This window comes from Alligator sinensis, unplaced genomic scaffold, assembly GCF_000455745.1.
Source record: "Alligator sinensis unplaced genomic scaffold, ASM45574v1 scaffold481_1, whole genome shotgun sequence".
NCBI classification, from domain to species: Eukaryota; Metazoa; Chordata; order Crocodylia; family Alligatoridae; genus Alligator; species Alligator sinensis.
In genome coordinates, this window is record NW_005842201.1 from 909,239 (window position 1) to 927,993 (window position 18,755).

Consider the following 18,755-nt stretch of genomic DNA (forward strand, 5'->3'; position numbering starts at 1 on the left):
TAGTGAAAGAGCCTTTGTAAAATTACCACTCTGCATTTTTGTGATGCTGCTGAAGAAGTGGGAGTGTCCTGCTGCAGCTTCTCCAACACCATCTTGGAAGCCTAATAGGGAGAGGGTTTTTGAAGCATCGGTGTAATTACAGGGAGCGTATGTACAATCCTGGCTATGGGACCTTCATGGTGTGATTATACTTCTGCTATCTTTTCCCTGTATAATTTTAAAGTTTTCTTTTTTAAATGCAACGTGCAGAAAACAGCCTTGTTCACTGAGGACTGATAGAAAGATACATTCCTTCACATTTCTAGCTACATCAGCAGCAGAGGAGACAGCAACATCTTTTTTTACTCCAATAAATATACACCTCTGCCCTGTGCTGTTTTTGTGTCCCCATGCTTCCCTTGTACGTGCTGGAACCAGAGCTGCTCCCTCTGGACCACCACAAACAACTTCCCTGGCTATGATTGGCAGGAGGTGTTTAACTTACCCCTACAAGCTCATCCAGCTCTTCCTTTATTGTCTGATGTCTCTAACATACATTTTCCTATAAGATTTTGGGACTTCCACTTTTCTGCACAAACACTTACAATTTTCTGTAGCTAAAGGCATACCTTTTCCGGTAAGTTCATTAGTTTTGGTTCATCAGCTGGGCAGAGAAAAAAGTGCATAACAGAACAGCAATGACTTGCAAGAGACTTGGGGAAAGAACACAGAGCAGGTGACAGGGGAGACCTTCAGAAATTTGGTGCGAGGGTAATGTTTGAAGTGACATGAGCTTATACATCAGGATTTGAAGGACAGGGAGAAGGGAGGATGTCAAAGCAAGAAGGAAGAGTTAAGGAGAAAGCAGGAGAGAGAAGGAAGATGGGGCGTTGGGGGGAAAGGCAGTGCCTAGGGAAGGTGGGGGAGTGACATGTAATGGGAAGCATGTGAGACTGAGGAGCTGAGAAAGGGGAGGACATTTGTGGTGAGGGAGGAGACAGACAGCAGGGGAGACACTAGACAGAGGAGTGACTGGCAATATTACAGGGTTGAAAGAGGAACAAGAAGCTTTAGGGTGGGAAGCAGTGAAGAAAACTGGAGGACTATTTCAGCTGAAGCACTGAGAAAAGGAAGAAGAGAGCCTGCCGATAAGCCACAGGCTATTCTTGGAAAAGCCAAGCTGAAGCTCGTCAGAGGTACCTCAAGGAAGACAAAGGAAGAAAAGAAGTAAGTAGAGCTCATCAGAGAGTTTCAGTGCCTGTGAAAACACCCAGGAGAATGGCAACCAAATTCCAGAAACATTTTTTGTCTTCTTTCTCTCCCGCCTAGCTAGTTTTGCAGGTCAGGGATGAGAAACCTCATAAGGAAGGGGGAAGGAATAATTGTTCTGGGCTCCTGTACAGGCAGGAAACAGATTTATTCCCTCAAGTCCTTCTCACACTCCTATTCGGGTTGTTCAGCATCATCATCTAGAGGCAGTGAAGTGGCTCAGGTGCACTGTACCTATTGCCTTAGACTCAGGAAAAGCTGGAGCCTGGAGAAGGTTGTAGCAATGGAACTGGACCTAAAGAAGCAGAGATACGTATTCTTCTAGCCAGTAAACATCTTGTTCAAGGTCCATCGACATCACCAGAAACATCCCCATTACCTTGACTGGGCTTTTGGTCAGCTTCTAAGTAAAAACCTTCTCTGGGTAGTTCCCATTTGATTTTACATTTCTGCCACTGTATTTTACATCAGTAGCTATGAGACTTCCAGGTCTGAAAACTTAGTAATTATATCTGACACCCAAGCTATCTCCAATGCATTTGGAGGATTAGTTAGGATTAGTTTGTGTTTGCAGAGGGCTTTGGAGATAATTAAACCTGTTCTCCTGGATTGTTAGTATGTGCCTGTTACATTACCTCTGAGCTCAGGGCTATTGTAGTGGGTGAAGGGATCACTACAATGATTTCTCAAACCTGGTTATTTCTGTGAAGGAGAAAGAGTGCAGGGGAGGAATGGGTGTGTCATCTTTGGCCCCAGTTCTTTTCATACCACATCTCCTGAGGCAGCTTCACCACCAGGGTGGTTGAAAGGTCTCTGCAACTTGCTTTTTTAGTTTGTGGCTGATGAAAGATCAATGGACTCTTAGAGAACTGGGCAGCCTGGGTTGCTATAGGGTTGCTACAGCAACTTGAGTTCTCTGTGAATAAGAAGCTAACTTAGCAGGCTGTTCTGTGACTCTTTAGATCCTGCTGGCAGTGGTATTGACAGCAGCTCTCCCTCAATACAGGTATGTTCCCATATTCATGAGCTAAATGCAGTTTCAGAGCATGCCACTTGTCAGCATAACCTCTCCTCTTGAGCTGAGCTGTCACTAGACTCTGTTGCCAGTAAACTGCAGGGGCTTTTTTTAGTATTACAATATGCAAAGGAAAAAGTTATTTAGCTCATTTCTTTTCTGTTTGCACTTTTATTAACTGTGTATTTGCTTAAGGAAAGGTTTAGGCAACAATAAAGAGTATTTTCATATAGTTCTAATCAAATAACTTCAGACATGTTAATATGTAACATCTTACTATTCTTAATATTTACTACAATTATTACCTCATGCATGCACAGTGCATGCACACATACACTCTCACACACACACACACACACTTATATAAATATAGACATATACACATATGCATGTATGTATGTACATTTTGCAGTGTCAGAATTCATTATGTATATGTGTATAGATGTCTTTATGAATGTGTATATGTATACAGTCACACGTGCATATAGTACCTTTCACCACTATTATCTATTGCTTTTATTCTGCAAAAGAAACACAAGGTGGCAGCAACAGTAAAATGTATACATGGGTATATGTAACATACATTTTACTTGTGTGCATTTGTTTATATGTGTTCACATATACAAATAAAGTGATTATGATATCCAGCAAATTGTTATAGGTCAAGGTCATTTCTTAAATAAATTATTTTAAATATATCTTATAATTAAATATTATCCTATTTGATAAAGGTTTTTATGTAACATAAAGTAGCATTGGATTCAGAGTTCTTGAGTTAAACCCAAGACATAGTAAGCAACTTAGAAATAACACAGTCAGATTTCTAAACAATACAGTTGTACTCCTATATCTCTTTAATTCACTGTTATTGATGTTAACTCAGATTCCTTTTGGAGAATAAAATAAATTCTTAGCAAATCAACAGGTTTTCATCATCTCATTTGCTTTAACTTTTACTGTTAAGATAAATATTTATATTTGTGATCTGTGAACATATAAACATCAATGATTGCAGGAAAAATATAAAATATGCGCTTTCTTTAGTTCTTTTGCTAAATTCCTTCAGCAAGACTTGTGAAACATTTTCATCAGGTATACTGCTAAGAAAATAATCAGAAAGTTTTTCTCAGTTGTATTATATCATGGAACACCTCAAAGCCTAACTGATAATTATGATACAGAAATATGTCAATGGCTTTATCTAAAGGTATAGGGTCAGTTGCTCAATTTATATAAATATGTATAATACCTATTTACCTGTGCAGAGCTACTCTGATTTACACCAACTAAACATCTGACACGTATTATTTCCAAAAATACATAGATCTCCACGATGTTGCACATGTATTAGCCCCTCTGCTCTATCCCGGCATGGAACCATCATTGGCAGTTTATTTCTTAGTGGCCTGATTTGGCTAGTTTGAAACGTCTTTTTAGTAATATTGCATATTTTAGTCATTCTGCACATATTGCTCATAATCTGTTCTATAGCCTTTGAGACTTCAGCTGCAGCCAGGAGTGTCTCTCATATAGAAACGGTGATTGTACTCACTTGAGTTTTCTTCCCTTTGGTGATTTGGGTTTTTGCATTTCATTTGTCAAAGCAAAACATCTAATCAAGTGAAAATCAAACACGAGGTTTCCTTTTTCTATGTGTGTGTATATGTGTGTGGGCATGTGTACGCCAAGTAGAGATGGGGAAAAAATCATTTGCATAATAAATGTCTTCAAGCTGTAGGCCATTGGGCAGTCTTGAGGGCCAAGATCATAATATCCTTGAATGGGAAGAGAAGCAGAAGGGAGGAAACTAAATGGCAATCCTGCTACAGTTTTTACTGGAGTCATATGAGTAGTATGTCTTCAACTAAAAAGGTCAGAGATCTACAGGAGACCTCTTCCTCCATGCTAACCTTAAAAAACCCCTGGTCTTTGGATAGTGTGATTTCTTAGTTCCGCATAGCTGATGTTTTTTCTAACATTTCTCTTAGAAGGAAGGGGCCTTGGTATACTTTAACTTTTTATGTGGTTTTCTCCAATCTTTTCCTATAGTCAGTGAACATCCTGCCAAGAAAGCCCCATGTACACACCTGACTCCACCTTACTCACAGAAATGTGTCCTTAACAAGGGGACTATGCCACCTGTAGTAGAGACATTATGTTGTAGAAGTGACTGATCTTTCCTCATTGTAGGAAGCAGTGGCTTCATACAGAAATGACCCTCTCTATAAGTAATCCAGGCAAGACACTCCTGAATAGGATGTAAAACATTGGTTTGAAGCTGCTCCTAGAATTTGATGATAAAGTCTTGGGGACAGTACTCTAGGACTGCAGCCAGGGTTTTCTTATAGTTTTCTCCATTTCTTCTTTTTCTTAGCTCAGAGCTGTGTGCCCTACAATAATAAAAAAGAGCATAGAAACAGGCTTTCTGGACTGAGACATGTCCAAGGAAAGTTTCTAGGGTGAAATTCTTCCACTCATTTTGCCAATGAAGCACTTGACTTAACACATTGCCATAGACTTTCCAGATCTAGCACTTTGTTCCCTGGGAGAAAATTATTACAACACAATGTTTTGCATTGTGCTGTAGCCAAGCTGCACTGATCCAAAGCTATTTTGAAATATTGTGCAAAAGAGGAGCATGTACTGAAAATCAGAAGGGATTGCAAACTTCAATACTTCTCAAAATTGGAGAGATTAAATACTGGAGTCTCTAGTAGTTCATAAAGGCTAGGGACAGACATTTCTCATAAACCAATTTAAGTGATCAGAAACTGGTTTAAACCTGTAACAGAACAGAAGTTCAGTGCACATAAACCAGTTTCAAAATGGCTGAAACTGGCTTAAGATAAACCTGGTTGAATGTAGTATCAGACCTAACTGATTTGGGTCAAACCATTTTATGCAATGTCTGTCCCAGACCCCTTCCTGGTTTAAGTTAAACCAGAGTCCCCCAGCATCTCAGGTGCTTTGCGGCCCTGGGCTGGGCTAGGCTAGACTGTGCTGTCTGCTCCAGTGGAGCAGGGTTGGCCCCACCCCTATCCTTCCTAGGCAGAGTACTATCACTGTTCTGGCTGGCTGAGGGACTGCAATGCCTGGCAGGTTTCCCCCTACCCCTGGGGCTGCTCAAGCAGGGATCCCCTCCCCAACCCCTCTCCCAGGGCAGGGACTCAGCATCTGGTCATGCCTGCCCCTTCCCTCCATGTTTGCTACTTCTGAAAGGCATCTGTGTAGGTCTCCAATTTCACTGGAACAAAGGGCAGACAGTTAGTGGGTTGTAAATGCAAATGCACCCTGAAGATAAAAAAAGCTTGAAACTAATGAGAGAGATGTTTTCTTTTGTATGGCTTGTGGGGTTAAAAAAATTGTCCTGACAAGCAACCTGCTGGGTGCAATCTGTCAGTCTTCAAGAGGGGACAGAGAGAGGTATTAGAAATGAGCTGGTTTGTGGACAGTCTGAAGAAGCAGGGAGATGGAGATTGAAAAGCTCAGTATCAACAGATGCTGGGTCTAGCAACACTCCCGGCCCTTGAGCAGTGAGCGGGAAGAGCCTAGGATGGTGAAGGCAATGTGGAGGTTTACACCCCTCCCAAATCAGAGTGTCCTACTGAGGCCTGGCCATGCCCTCCATCAGCTCAGCTCTATGGAAGGGAAGGGAGGGCTGCTCTAGCATCTTTTGGCTTCTAGCCTGAGCCACTGTAGGCATGTGCCTGCATTTCTGGAATGAAAAGGGAATGTCTATCCACCTCCAAATCAACTCATTGCAGGTTAGACTAACCTGCAAAGATTGAATCAATTCAGGCACAGGGTTTTTGAATGTCTGTCCTTAGCCAAAGGGACTACAAACCATCCCATTGTAGAAGGTCAAGTTATGCTAATCATCCTACCCCGATTGGGGTTAAGAAGAAGTTTAGGACACTTCTGTGATAGGAGATTAGACTCTGTATGTGTGCTAAGAGCAACTTTTATTTCAGGCAACTGTAGACTGGCCCTGACTGAGAAATGTGTTTTTTGTATGTATTCTAAGACAGATAGGAGATTACATCAAATCAGTTTCACTGAAAAACACAGCTGGAAGAATAATTACTAATTTTTCTGTGATATTATGACATGGTCCAAGGGAAAACAAAAACACTGTCAAATTCTATGTCAATCTCTGTGACATGAAAGGCCAAAATCTCCAGGTTTAAAGTGATGTAATTTGAGAATTTGCCTCATTTTTGTGTCCTCTGGAAGCTGCAAGGCTGGTATTTTGTACCCTGATGTAGCAATTGGTGGAACATCATAGGGACAGTATTGATGAAGGAGGATATGTGGGGTTTTGAATGGCTGTGTGAGGGTTTCCGCCTTGATAAGAGTACTATTTACCGTAAATCACAGGCCAGCTCAACTGGTGGGAAAAGATATTTTCCTGTTTCTTTTTTCATGGTAATTTCCTAAAATATAACCCCATATAGAATGACAGATCTGACATAATCTTGTCTGCTTCCTGCAGCCTCGTCTGTTTGCAACAGTTATTTCTTCCTCTTTTTGTTTGCCTTCACTTTAGGCTTGAATGAATCAAGCCAGTAGTTTCATCCTAGTTTTTAATCCCAGATGTTCATATCACAAAATCTATCATCACTTACATAAATATTTGTCCCAACCAAAAGAGTAAACTCCCTTGTTATTCCCTATGTAAGAATATTAAATAAGAACAATAATTACATAATTCTTACATACTTAATACTTACAAAGGACTATGAAGATACAAGGCAAACAAAATACAAGGCATTTCACAATGATAGGTGTTGATAAAGGTGTGCGCATATTAGAAACACCCTGTTGGATATGGTGTATGTAGAATACTCCCATGTTGCTTCCTATGTTTTCCATATTCTGAGGATAGACAGAAGGCTTCATTTTCCATGACAAGCCAAGGCTTTAAATGTCAGGTGTACTAAACTTCACTCAGAGAAAAAGGAACAGCTACACGTCTTTCAATGCAAAAAAGGGCAGCTCTCTCATCTGTAGCAAATAAGTTGTAAAATTAGCACTCGACATCAGCCTTCATGTTCCACAGCCCCATAAATGTAATTAATGTTCAGCTTTAATCAATATTCTTTGACTTGGAATAGTTGGTTGGGGGCCAAGGGCCATGCGTTCTAAACACATCTCCAATGACTGTTTATACTTCTGTTTATTTTAAATCCTCTGAGACTGAGCAAGGCATACTCCTTAGTCCCCAGAGGGAGGTAAGTACCATTTCCAACTCTTATTAGAAGAAATTAGCTGAGGTGTTGCAGGAATCTATGTCTTGTGAAGGTTGAATTGGACAAATACCTGGCTAGGGTCATCTCACCCCAGCACCCTTTCCTGCCCAGGGCAGGGGGTCAGACTCGATGATCTAATAGGTCCCTTCTGACCTTAAAATCTATGGAATCTATGAACATAGAAAGTTATATCCACTCTACAAACATATTTCAGAATAACTATGCTAGGTACTTCCAACGACTAGAATTTCTTTACAGGATGTTGGGGTTTTTTTTCTGGGATTGGTGCTATATGCCTTATCTACTTAGTATTTGCCACTTACATGACCTCACAAAGACAATAGACTGAACTTCCTTTTCTTTGGGAGCTTTTCTGGCAGGGAGGGAAGTGATTTGCAGAGGATGCGTCAGTGGAGGAAAGGCAATGACCTGCATTACTCCTTATAGAAGGGGTAGCAGTAAGTTGCTGCACTAAGAGCATCGGTGCAGTACGAGATAGACATTTTGCTGCTGGAGGATCTAAAGAACATTTGTAGAGGCACTGCCTAATTCATTACTGATGCATGAAAAGTGGCTTGCCCCCTTAGGGATATTATTTTCCCTCTTCTCTCAACACTTGCATTAGGCTCTATGCTGAGGGACAGAGGGAAGGGTATTCAATATCTCTGTTCACTATATGACACTGTCATTTGGGGCCAACAGCTGGATACCACTCCATGACAGCAGGTGTCCTCCAGGAACTTTATTGTCAGGGGGCTTTCAAAGGAGTAGGGCATTAGCTACTCTAACTTTATAAGAAGATCCAGTTATTTAAGGTGTTCTGTAGGGTCAAACACTTGTTTTAATGTAGGGTACCATAAGGATTTCTGAGACCTTGATTTCTAAGTGGAATACCTGGAGAAAATTGCTGAGATTGCAGCATATAAGAAAGAAGGCTTATTCTGCAAAGGGAAATGATACAGGCCACGTCTACATGAGCAGTTCTTACTGCGCAGTCAGCTGCTCATGTTGACACGGCTTGTATCATTTCCTTGTATCAGTTCTTACTGCGCAGTCATTTAGTACTTGCTCAAGCATTACCATGAAGTCCTGTTGCTGCATGGTTATTGTTAGCGGCTATAGTGCAGTATTGTCACCATCACAGTTCATGTCCATTGATGCTATATCACTGTAGCAACAAGCTATGGCGCAGTAGCTTGTTGGTATGGCAACATAGCATCTTGTGTAGACGCACACACACTGTGGCTGTTGACATTTAAAAAAAAGTAATTCATACAAACAGTACAACTGTACTCTGTTTCCTGTTTCCACTAATCAAATTCCACAAATGAGTTTAAAAGTGTGAATACGATCAGATTTTGCCTTGCCAGGGATATTGTGATAGTACGATGATTGTAGTACTACTACTGTATTTATATAGCTAAAGACTGGCACTCTGCGAATGTTGAAAAAAATACTCATATAAAGAAGATGTCATAAACTTGTTATTTTATTCTGGATTGTTTTAAAGCAAATGGGGTAGTATGTGACACAGAAGAAATGACAGGCAGTTGAACAAGTGGTTTACCCTTTTGTCTCCTTGGCCTCTGACTTACTTGGATCAAAATTTCCTATAGATCACAGCTGCTAAGTATTTTACCACGAGATATAGGTAATGAGTTTTAGTCAGACTGTAAAAATAGATCCCAAGCTTCAATGCAACTTTGTTTTTTCTTCTGGCAAAAGATAATAATCACAGAAGTGACGTCTTCTGGACTATATCTCTCTCCCACTGACTTTACGGTGTTTGTTTTTAGTGTGAGGTTGTAGTTCTTCATTTGCTGGTAACACTGATGCAAGTCATATGTTAAGTCTTGATACACTGAGCTGAAAAGTCACTCTCCCCTTTTCAAGGTAAGTTATACCATACAAAATTAAAGCTGACAGTATTCTCCTTATTATTATTTCTTGATTCAGTAGGAAAAGAGATCCTAAAATATTTATTTGAAAAATAATACAAAACCACAAGAGCTGGCAAAGTTGTTTCTTTAAACACTGTCAAACTTATTATGCATATTTTTAAAAGGTATTCCCTTCCCTTGTATTTGTTGTTTTCAGCTTTCCTCATTGTATTGCATCTTATATTATTTGATGGTTTTACTCAAGCTCCAGTTCCTGGAGCCATGTGAATACATGAGAACTACACTTTTCAATTTTTTAAAGAAAAGTCAATTTGTAGCACTCATTGTTGCAGGAAAAAGTTTGAAAATATGACTCTGATGCACAACAGAGGATCAAAACAGAAAGAACAATACGTTTTAAAGACCCTTCAAATGCATTTTTAATTATCTTGTGATTTTTTAAGACAATCTCCTAATTTTCCTGGACATGCCTCATGACTTAGAAAGAGTTAAGATTCCCAACACTGTGTATTATGAACACAGAGAAGTTTCAGAATCTATTTGACTTTTTGCTTTTTACATTGTTTACCAATTTCATTTTTTTTTTGCCTTTTACAATGAGCGTAAGAGAAGTCACATTCCCTTACAAGATCTTAGGGTTGCAGTATTTGAGTGTAAAAGGTGTAGTGTTTATATATTTAAAAACAACAGTCTAACAGAATTGGAAGAAGAACAGTTACTCCCAGTTCTGTTATTGCTTGAAGCTTTTTATAAAGATTACTTCTAGCAAATCTTAACTTTGGGCTAATTTTTTGTTCTTTTAAACAGGTAATCATAACAAATGCATAAGTACTTAATGGAATTAGTAACAGTTAAGGACATTTCACATGTTCCCCAATATTTAGTTGCTTCCCAGAGTGTTGAAAGTCAATTTAATCAGTACAGTAAATGACATTTTAAAGAGAATGGAGAACAACTGGTAAAAAAACAAAAAAACAAAAACCTTATCTCTATATTTAGCTTCCTAGTTGGGTGCTTCTACTAATACTGAAGTCAATTCGCTTATATTTTGTCTTATGATATTCCATGTTTTTACACTGTATTCTATTTTGCATAATGCACATAATAGTCTGAACAGGAATTCTCTACAGAAATGAGCAGAATTTGATCAATTGTCATGTATTATTTTGAGCCCTGTATGCTGCAGTCAGTGGAAAAACTGTAACAGCTAAAGGTCACATCACAAATCCTATCTGCAGTTGCATGTTGTTACTGACCTTGGAGTTATCTGAACGTGATTAAGTCAAAGCTGTTGGGTAATGGTTAAGTTGAATTGCATAAATTGGAATTTGTCTAGGCTACTATTGCATTGTATTTGGTGGGAGATGGTTAATGCTTTATAATTACAATGCTTTTCAGTTGCAAAAGTAGGGAATAATGATTCAAGTTATTACTAACCAATTAGCAGATACAGGTTACTACTTGTATAGATTCATAGATTTTAAGGCAGAAGGGACCATGAAAGCATCTAGTTAGATTCCCTGCCTAGCACAGAATTTCACCAGAGCCGGTTGAAGAGACTGTGATGGAAGCACTTTCATTAGAGTATGTAATTCAAAAAAAAAAAAATCCAAATACTTTGTGCAATTGGTTCAGTTATAATAATGTTGAAATGTCCCATCGTAACATTTTTTGGAATGAAATGCTTCTATTTTTTCTATTTTTTCAATTCTTTTAGATATAAAAATACAAAAGGAAGTCCAAATTCAAATTAAATTATTGACTCCACACAGAGTACTCTGTTCCTCCCAGCTATGGGATGGTTAATAAAACAGACCCACTGCCTTATTGCTACTGAAGTTAAGGTTAGGTAAAGTAACATATTTGCCCCAATTTGGAACAAAGCAAAATTTCAAAATCATGAAATCCTGCTTCATGAAGTGGAATCTGTATTCTGCACTGCTCAAGATTTCACCCAGACACATCTGCACACAACTCATTGATTTGTATAGTCAGCTTGTAGTTTGACTAAAGCATATCTTCCAGAAAAGCAGGTAAGCCCCTATTTGAAAAGGTAGATATGACAATTACTGGAAATTTGGTTTGGTAATTGGTTATAATGCTTAATCATCTTCATTGTAAAAAAAATGTGCTTTGTTTTTAACTTGAATTTCAAACTTGTGTCCAGTTAAAATTTCCAGTAATTGATCTACTAGATTATTTTCATAACTTTACATTTTAAATATACTGAAGGATGGAGATGCCACAACTTCCTTGGTTACCCCGTTCCAATGTTTAACTACTCTCCTTCCAACCCTGTGATTATGTGAACCTATTGAAATATCCAGGGATGATTAGATTCTGGGGATGGGATTATAAACCAACTGCTGAACAGAAAGGGTGTGAATTGTGGAATGCTGTCCCAGGAGAGATGACGTTTCAACATACCTTGAGATAGGCTTGGTGAGAAAGGACAGCAGTGTAGCTAACCTAGTGATAAGAGCCTTTTGAATCTTTTAGGCTAGGGACAGACATTACACATAAACCAGCTTAAGTGATCAGAAACTGGGTTAAACCTGTAACGGAACAGAACTTCAGTGCACATAAACCAGTTTCAAAATGGCTGAAACTGGTTTAAGATAAACCTAGTTGAATGTAGTATCAGACTTAATTGATTTGAGTCAAACCGGCTTTTGCAATGCCTGTCCCAGACCCCTTCCTGGTGTAAGTTAATACAGAGTCTCCCAGCATCCCAGATGCTTTGTGGCTGGGCTGGGCTAGGCTGTGCTCTCTGCTCCAGAAAACAGGCTGGCCCCACCCCTCTGTTCCCTAGTAAGAGCTCCGGGGGAACTGCAGGCACAGCCCCAGCCTTACTGTAAGGTATATCCTGCAGCTTTCCAAGCTCATTTGTGGTTCTTGCTTACATAGTCTTCAAAACTGTAATCAGTATTCTAGTAGTGGTGTTACCAGCTCGATACTCAGAAGTGAAATCACCTCTTTCCTTCACTTCAGACATCCAACTATTTTACTACACTTGCATTGAATTTGGTGGAATTCTCTCTTGCACACCTAAGTGATAGTTCTCTAGTTGTCTACCTGGACAATTTTGTCCCCTGCTTTAAACTCTGCAGATGCAAGCTTGCATTATAACCTACAGATGAACACCAGAGCTATATATATGCTCAAGTTCCAGAAAAAAATATTCGGTGAGAAGGACCCTCCCATGTTTTACCCCCACCAGGTCAATGCATATGTCACTTGCCCAGGAAGCAATAGAACTGCATTTTAGACCTCGCTCACCCAGAATGCATTCAGAACTGTACCTGTCTGATTTCTATGTTGGGAAGACAGAGTTCAACCCACCTTTAAGAAAGGGTGTCCAGCTTTCTGTGTGTGCTAAGTATTCAGCTGTTAGGACTAAAATCCAGAAGGATCCTGTTCCTCCTTCTCCCTGCAGTCACATGTCTAAGCACCTACTTTTTTAGGCCAGTCTACCAGCATGTGGCCAGAAGAGATATACGTATGCCTGCTTACTCCGTGTGTATGCTATTGCACATACTCAGTATATACATACGTACTTAATGTACTCACACTGTCAGTGAAATATTATAGCTACCTGCATGTATGTGGCACTTTTGGCTGAAAAACTGCCAGTTACACACGCAAAAAGTGAACTGGAACTCCACCTATGGATGCTTTTCCAGCTACTACTTTCCAAACACTTGATTTTTTAATATGTCCAAAGTGTCCCATGATGTTGTGGGGGAAAAAAAAAGAGAAAACAAATTACCAGTTTGCCAAGGAATGGAATGAAACATTTAAATACAATAACTGATAAAATGCCAAGTTACTGAAATAAAAATAATCTTCCTGACAACACCACTTTAATGAAGGGACCAGCACAAACATGTTGGTTTCCTATCTGTTTTCCCTTTTGTACTTTGTACTTTGTTCTCTAGATTGTGAGCTTTTTCTTCTCTCCAATTTTGTTAGCAGCTTCTCTCAGTAAGAACTGCTTGTGCATTGGGACCACGGAGGTATAACAGGATTCCAAGGCTAGAAGAAAGAACGCATCCACAACCAACACACGTCCTGGAACAGACGCAGAATGGGCTGCAACAGAAACTGTGGTCTACTCACTGGGGCTATCATTGGAGCAGTGCTGGCTATCTTTGGAGGAGTCTTAATACCGCTTGGCGATTACTTTATTACCAGTACAATAAAGAAGGTAAATATGTGATTTCCTTCCATTTTTTAAATGTGGTTTGGGGTTATTATAAAAGATTGCTTAGATTGTAACCATTGGTCTGATACACAATGCATTGAGAAACCTGGGAAGTTATTAATCTCTGGGAATTCAGGCTGTAGCTGAGCTTCTGGGAAGCTGATGTGTTTATGTTCCAACCTAAGTTCATTTGCATGCTTTTATTTTCCCTTGTTTTCATGCTTAGCATGAGGGAAAAGTGATAAAAAATGTAACATTAAAGATGAGTTTCCTGATGAAAAACTACAGTAGTTGGAGAATCAAACATTTTAAAACTCTTCTCTTCTCTTCTCTTCTCTTCTCTTCTCTTCTCGGCTAGGGACAGAAATGACACATAAACAGGTATAAGTGACTGGAAATTAGTTTAAATTTTTTAACACAACAGAAGTTTATGTGCTTTTTGAAAGCACATAAACTGCTTTCAAAAAGACTGAAACTGGTTTAAGATAAACCTGAAAGGATGTGGTATCAGACTTAACTGGTTTAGGTTAAATCAGTTTAGGACATAGTCCCCGCCCTGACTCCTATGGCAAAGTCCGCCCTGGCAGCAGGCAGCTTCCCAGGACAGGGAGCAATCTCCCACCCCCCTGGTGGACGGCTGATCAGGATCAGATCTTGCTCCCAGTCAGGCATCTACACAAGCGCTATAGTGCCGTTACATTTGCAGGTAACAAATTTACTCAGGATTAAGGAGATTTACTATGAAGTAAGCATGTAGATGCACATGCTTGCTTCTTAGTAAACTATGCTAATACAAAGTTAAGCGTCTCACAGAAATATGCCCACAGAGTGACTACTGTGGCTATTCAGGTATCTGTCAATGGGCTCATGATCTCGAGAATCCCACATCATGCATTTCCTCACTTGATCAGAGCCTTAAATACCAGTTGAGTAAAGAACGTGTGAAGTGCTGCCTGGTTGCGATAGGTGGAAAAAGTGTTCTTTTTCACAGAGTGTTTACTTATTACAAAATTGGAGTTTGTTTTACGTTCTCAGTAGAAATGGATATTATTGGGAGTTCCCCAGTATCAGAAAGTCCCCATGCCTGGATTTTGGAATCCAGAGATCACAAATACAAATATAGTTGTGCTGGTGGGTTGTTCTGGGCCTGGGAGCCTGGGTTCAGTGAGGTTAAGACACTCCCAGAGATGAGCTGCACTAGAGCCCTGGCCTGAGAAGCTATAATTCCCCTGCCTGCCTGGCAGGAAGAGCTGGACATGAACTGGCAGAAACCCAGGAACTTTTCCATTGGAGTCCTGCCTGGTTATCAGTGGAATTTTGTCAAAATAAAAACATTTCTGTAAAACTGTCTGAGTTTTACAACTCTGCAATAGCCATCACAAATTTTACTGCAATTTGCAGTGTTTTCCAGCCAGCTCTAGTGCTAGCTTTTTGTTTTGGTTTGGTTTGTTTTTTTTTAATTATAGGTTCAGGGGGGCAAACATGAAATCAATAAATGACAAATTGGTTTATCTCACTAGTCATGATTCCCTACCTACCGATATGTTGATTTATGCCTAAATACATTTCTGCAAAAAAATCAAGAATACTTAGAATAGCATGTCATTTTAAAAAATCAATTATATAACCTTGAAATTCATTCTAATTTTACAAAATTAAATATTTGTTTTTGGCTAAACCAGAACATTGTTTCAATTTGTCAGGGTATTTTCTTAACATTGAGTATTGATGCTGGCAACATTATTATATATTCCATTGTTTATTTTATATGGATATTCCTGTGACATCAGTTATACAATAAACATCCTTTGAAAATCTCTATTGGGTAAGAGTAGATGTGCAAGATCTTAACTTGCCAGTTACAGATGGAATAAGCTTTTGCTTCTTTTTTTATTTCTTTATTAATTTATTTTGGTTTCCTTGCAGCCATGATCATTTGTTTTAGCTATTTGAGTTTTTTATCATTCAACTTGTTGAATACATATACAATCGAGTTTACAAATGTATTTGAATCATGTTTGAATAGTTATTACAGGGTGTTTTGGATTTAAGATACTGGTAATGAAGAATCACTCTGTAGGAATGCTATAGTGGAGTTTTACATTCATCACTCCTAGAATCAGTTTAAAGGTGAAAAAATACTCTAACTGCCACAGTTATTCTGGATCACATGAGTCAAGTGACCTTCTTTCATGTGCATCATCACTGCCGCTCAAATTAGACCGTCAGAGACACCTGGGTAATCCCCTTCCCAGAAAGATGGTTTTGCATAAGTTTAACTTATTGAAACTTGTAAAGTATAGCTCATTGAAGCTCTGTTTGCAATGAACAGAAAGAAAGCAAAACTAGCTAATTCATTTTGAACTGTGTTCACCTGTCAGGCTAACAGGAACAATCAGCAATAAAAGTTTACGAGAGTCACCACAAACAAATAAAAAATAAAGATATGGTTGCCTATATGTACACAGCTGGTCTGTTCACTTGAAGTTGTTAAAGACATTTTGATGTACTTTTTTCCTATTGGAAAATGCTGTTTTTGTTGAAATCAACTTATTTAATTGAAACATATCAGTTTCAGCTCACATGGCTTTGGGAAGGTGTGAGAGATCCAGAAAGGAATATGTGATGGCAGATCTACATGGCTGAGCTTGTGCTAGAGATTACTGCAGTGAAACTAAACCCCAAATATATGTAATGGAACTACACTACAACTGGATGCATGCCAATAAGCTCACTGTGTTCAGAGGCAGCCAGCTACATTGCATCTTTCTGGGTATAGCACATGTGAACTGGATATGACAGACATTCAAAAAGCCTGGGGTGGAACTGATCTAAGATACATGGTTTTCTGTAAGTGGTGTAGTTTAGATCAGTAGCAAACAGAACACATATTTGCCCTTTGGGGGCAAGAAGTGGAGCAGCAAATCTTAGACTAGGTCCACCATTTTTAAACCAGTCTATGTGTACCAAACTTCAGCTCTGTTACAGGTAAAGACTGGGTTCCAATCACTTATACTGGTAGAAGTGTAATGTCTGTATCTGGCTGTAGAGCAGAGATGGGCAAAATGCAGGCAGGCCATTCTATCTGGCCCACAGGACTCCTAAAAAAATTAGAAAATTAATATTTATCTGCCCCTGTCATGTGGTCCTTGATGGATTGCCAAAACTCAGTAAGCAGCCCTCTGCCTGAAATAATTGCCTGCCCCTGCTGTAGAGTCTGGCGTGTGGGGCTCCTGTGGGGACCAGGAATTGGAGAGCAGGACAAGTGGGGGTGGCACCCACCACTAAATTCTGTCATACAGACCCATTTTGGGGACACGTGTCACCAATGAAGGGCATAAATGATGGGCATTTTTATTTCTGTGGCTCACCCTACAGTAGTCAGTGTTGCCATTGGTTGCCCATCTGCTAGATGTGGGTGTGTATCTGGTCCACAAGGCTCCTCACGGTCTGGATCCAGCCCACAAGGAGGTACAGATCCATCTCAGGGAGCCAAGGGAGTTTGACATCCCTGAAGTTTGCCTTTCAGCTGCTTAGGGCTGAATGTTGGTAGTCTTCACAATTAAAAGGAATAAAACAGTCGTGAAGTAACTGGTTATGGGCATTTATTTATATTCTGCAATCACCAGTCACTCCCACACAAATCCAACTTCCTTAAAATGGGGAAGTTTGGGCTGCACACACAAACAATATTAAAAATCCTTGTAAATAAGAAATGCTGGTCTGGCTTCAGGTTCAAAGAAATATTAGGAACAGAAGCCTAGCACAAAAAGCATTCAGTACTTTTTTTCAGATTTTCCTGAGTAAAAACATCAAGATTAATTCTGGTTAATTCCCAAGAGCAAATTGATTTTAAATAAACCTATTGATTTTTATTTCCAAACACAGTTTTTGTTTTTTTCAAAGGGAGACATGCTAACTTGTGAGGTTAGTACATGCAAACTCATGCATTTAGACGTTTGACCTTGCATTCCCCCATTATCTCCTAGATAAGGTCCTATGGAAGGTATTTTAACCACGTGGCTTTAAACAAAGTCTGTACTGTAAGTGGGGGCAGAAAGGATTTCAGCCTTATTAACAACCACATGTATGATGCCATAAACATGGACTCAAAATACTCCTAGGATTGCTGTTCCAAGCGTTTTTAGCCCAGACCTGCTTGCCTGCACCTCAGATCCTCTTTCTGTAGTGAGTGTCCCCACTCAGGGCTGGTGGCAGACGTGGAGGCATAGGCCTACCTTTGAAGGGTTGTTCCACCTCACCCCTGCACCCTTGGGAACTGCACCAGCGCTGCTGTGGCAGGATGCCATCCAAAACAGCAACAGCACACATAAGCTACAATGCTAATAAAGGTCTGGTATAGTTAACCCCAACTCCCAACAGCAGGTTTCAGGGTATCTGCCCTTTAAGGGCATCCCTCCAAGGAAACTGGCAGTAGCAATCAAAGCACTGGCTGTGATCCACACACTGGATTTATTCCCCAAGTGTAACTTCAGCCTATTTACAACCCAAGTACAGCTTCCAGAGGGGAGAGATGTCCCAATTTAAAGGTGCCTGCTACTGCATAGCAGGGCTTTTGGCCAATTGCTTCCACACAGAGACGTGTTGGGGAAAGTAATTATACTTCTTAAAGAAGTTCAAGATTGGGAAATTTGGCCTTGCAGAATGTTCCATTAAATAACATTCCCCAAAATATTGTTTTGGATCCATGTAAACATTTTGTTTGGATTTTCTGATTTATTTATTTTGTTTCTTTTGTGTTATATCCAAGCAGACAATATGGAAAACAAATTAAAATGTAAAAACACTTCTGGACAGAAAAATTAAAGTGTTTCATTCCCAACTTGCCCCATTGCAAAATTGTCAGAACTTTTCCTTACCTTAGCTAGGAAATTGCATTTTTGGCAAAATTAACATGATTGCTAAAATCTTTCCATTATAATGGTTTTGCACACTTTTCCAAAGTCTGATCTTTCTTCAAACTTTTTCTGAACAGCTTCACCCAGTTTCTGAAAAGCTCAGAAGGGGGTGTCTAGACCAGTGGAAAACTTATTATCCATCACTTACATGCAGTTGGGGTGACATGAGAAATGAGTCAGTACAATCCATACAATGCCCTTTTTAGGGCCAGCTCCTGC

At 39.5% G+C, this 18,755-nt stretch overlaps 1 protein-coding gene across 8 annotated transcripts in view; it reads left to right on the top strand.

Annotated features, from left to right (window-relative positions):
* Positions 1-18,755, top strand: part of CD36 (CD36 molecule) — a 108,808-nt gene that overhangs the window by 53,017 nt on the left and 37,036 nt on the right. The window contains exons 1-3 of one of the 8 annotated variants that reach the window (XM_025207605.1): positions 907-1,206; positions 2,211-2,254; positions 13,386-13,620. In XM_025207605.1, coding sequence (XP_025063390.1) covers positions 13,501-13,620 — 120 coding nt within the window. In that variant the 5' untranslated portion in view covers positions 907-1,206; positions 2,211-2,254; positions 13,386-13,500. Of the gene's footprint in view, positions 1-906; positions 1,207-2,210; positions 2,255-9,171; positions 9,406-13,385; positions 13,621-18,755 lie in introns of those variants that run through there. The other 7 variants (XM_025207606.1, XM_006026626.2, XM_014521296.2 and 4 more) reach the window with 7 other exon arrangements.